We start from the raw sequence: 1916 nt of genomic DNA, 5'->3' as shown, positions 1-1916 counted from the left end.
ATCAACTTACACTTGAGAAAAATAGTGATTAAGGTAGTGACAAATTAAACACTACTTTAAAAAATTCAAACAATCATTTCATCAAAAAACAATACCACCAAACAAACCCGAACTATAAAATAAATCTTCCACTTTATTTAATACCATCACAGTTTCTACTTTCTTTCTTTCTTTCTGTCAACCACAAAAGCCAGCAAATTTTCCACTACCCAAACTCACAACCCTTCTCACACGACGGCAACAACGGCGGCGGACTCACCGGAGACACACAAAAAATGGGCTTTTTCTTAGTTTTCTTCCCAGAAGACCAACAAAAAAATTTCCCTTCCTCATCCCCAACACTTAACTCAATCCTTAAACGCAACCACTTATTCACCAGAGCTCAATCCACCATCTCCGTTTGTGCTCTCTTGATCTTCGTTACCCTCATCGTCTTCACTCTCTCATCCTTCGAACCCAACAACGACTTCATCAAATCCCATCATCATTACCGACGCTTTCTGTCGCAAAACCCCCATGCTTTTCCCGCCAATTCCGGCAAAAAGTCGCCGGCGTTACAGGGGTTGGGTACTCTGTATACGCGTGGAACTAACGCCGTTAAAAATCTCGTCATTTGTCACGTGCCGGAGCATGTGACTGCAAAAGAGCTTAAGTTGTTCTTGAGAGGCTTTTATTGGTCCTCGGGTTTGGTTTCGGATTCGGATCTTTTGTTTATATTCGACTCGCTTTCCACAATTGAGATGTACGATCAAGTGATTCGTGAAGAAAGTGATGTGTTTTTAAAACTTGTTGACCGGTTCTCACCGGAATTTGGTAATCGGAGTAAAGTCAACGACTTTCCGGCGAAAGTTGACTTGAAAACCGGCAAGAATGTGGAAAAAGGAGAACCCATTTGGGGGAGGAAAATAAAGATAAATAATAATGATAATAATAATTCGAGTTTGAACAATGTGGGTGAAGCTGAGTTGACTCAGACCGAGTTGACTCGGGCGAGTTACGGGTCGGTTGTGGGTTTTGGGATTGGGGAGTTGGACCCCGAGAATTCGTTATCCGGGTTTTTAGACCGGGTGCCGATTGGTTTGAGACGATGGGCGGGTTACCCGATGATTTTGGGTCGGGTTAGGAGGAAGTTTAAGCGCGTAATGGTTGTTGACGTTAAGGACATTTTACTACTAGGAGACCCACTCGGGGGAATGAAGAGCCATTCTCATTCCCCCGAGTCAGTTTTCCTGTACTCCACAGCCAATGGGAAGCACGGGCGAAAAAACAAAAATTCCCATATGAAAGTGATTAGCCCATCGCTGATAATTGGCGGGGAACGCGGTGTTAGGCGGTTATCCGCCGCAATGCTGACGGAGATCGTCCGAACAACTACGCGTTCACGCCATAAGCCGAGTTCGCTCACCGAGTCGGCTCTTCTGAGTCAACTCGTGGCAAATGAGTTTTTACAGAAAAGCATACGTTTCGTAACATCAGCTGAGTCAATACCGGATCCGAGTTCACTCAGTGGAGTGGCATTATCAAATATGACAGTTGTACGGCGTGGAAATAGCAATTTAGATATTGATGAAGTTGTTATGAAGCATATTTGTTCATTTCCAAGAGACTCATCAGTCTACACAGAATGTTGACCGGTCAACGTAGAAAGGTACAAGCTTTGTAGCGTAAAGTACTTGTTAATTTGTTTAATTAATTTACAATTTTGCCACGGGGTTGTACAATGCTGTTTAAATTACTTGTATATTTTGCATTTAAAGTTATACATTGGTTTAGTTTTGTATTGTATTTCTTATTGTTTGTCGTTGAATCAGTAATAATGATACACGTTAAGGTTTTTTGTCAGCGAAAACGACGTCGTTTTAATGCTTAGGTGTCAGACAAAACTTATTGCTGTCAGTCCTATGAAATCCATGTGT

General features: G+C 42.2%; 1 protein-coding gene across 1 annotated transcript; it reads left to right on the top strand.

Moving 5' to 3' along the window:
• Positions 1 to 275: 275 nt before the first annotated feature.
• LOC110900930 lies at positions 276 to 1631 on the top strand. The gene has a single exon (XM_022147786.1). The coding sequence runs from the start codon at positions 276 to 278 to the stop codon at positions 1629 to 1631; it is 1356 nt and encodes a 451-aa protein (XP_022003478.1).
• The last annotated feature ends 285 nt before the right edge of the window (positions 1632 to 1916 follow it).

This window comes from Helianthus annuus, chromosome 13, assembly GCF_002127325.2.
Source record: "Helianthus annuus cultivar XRQ/B chromosome 13, HanXRQr2.0-SUNRISE, whole genome shotgun sequence".
Taxonomy (NCBI): Eukaryota; Viridiplantae; Streptophyta; class Magnoliopsida; order Asterales; family Asteraceae; genus Helianthus; species Helianthus annuus.
The sequence above is the reverse complement of the archived record's forward strand: the minus strand, read 5'-3'. Positions and strand labels throughout refer to the sequence as shown.

Excerpts from the sequence above, each read along its gene's own strand:
- LOC110900930 (XM_022147786.1), top strand. The coding sequence starts at position 276 with ATGGGCTTTTTCTTAGTTTTCTTCCCAGAAGACCAACAAAAAAATTTC.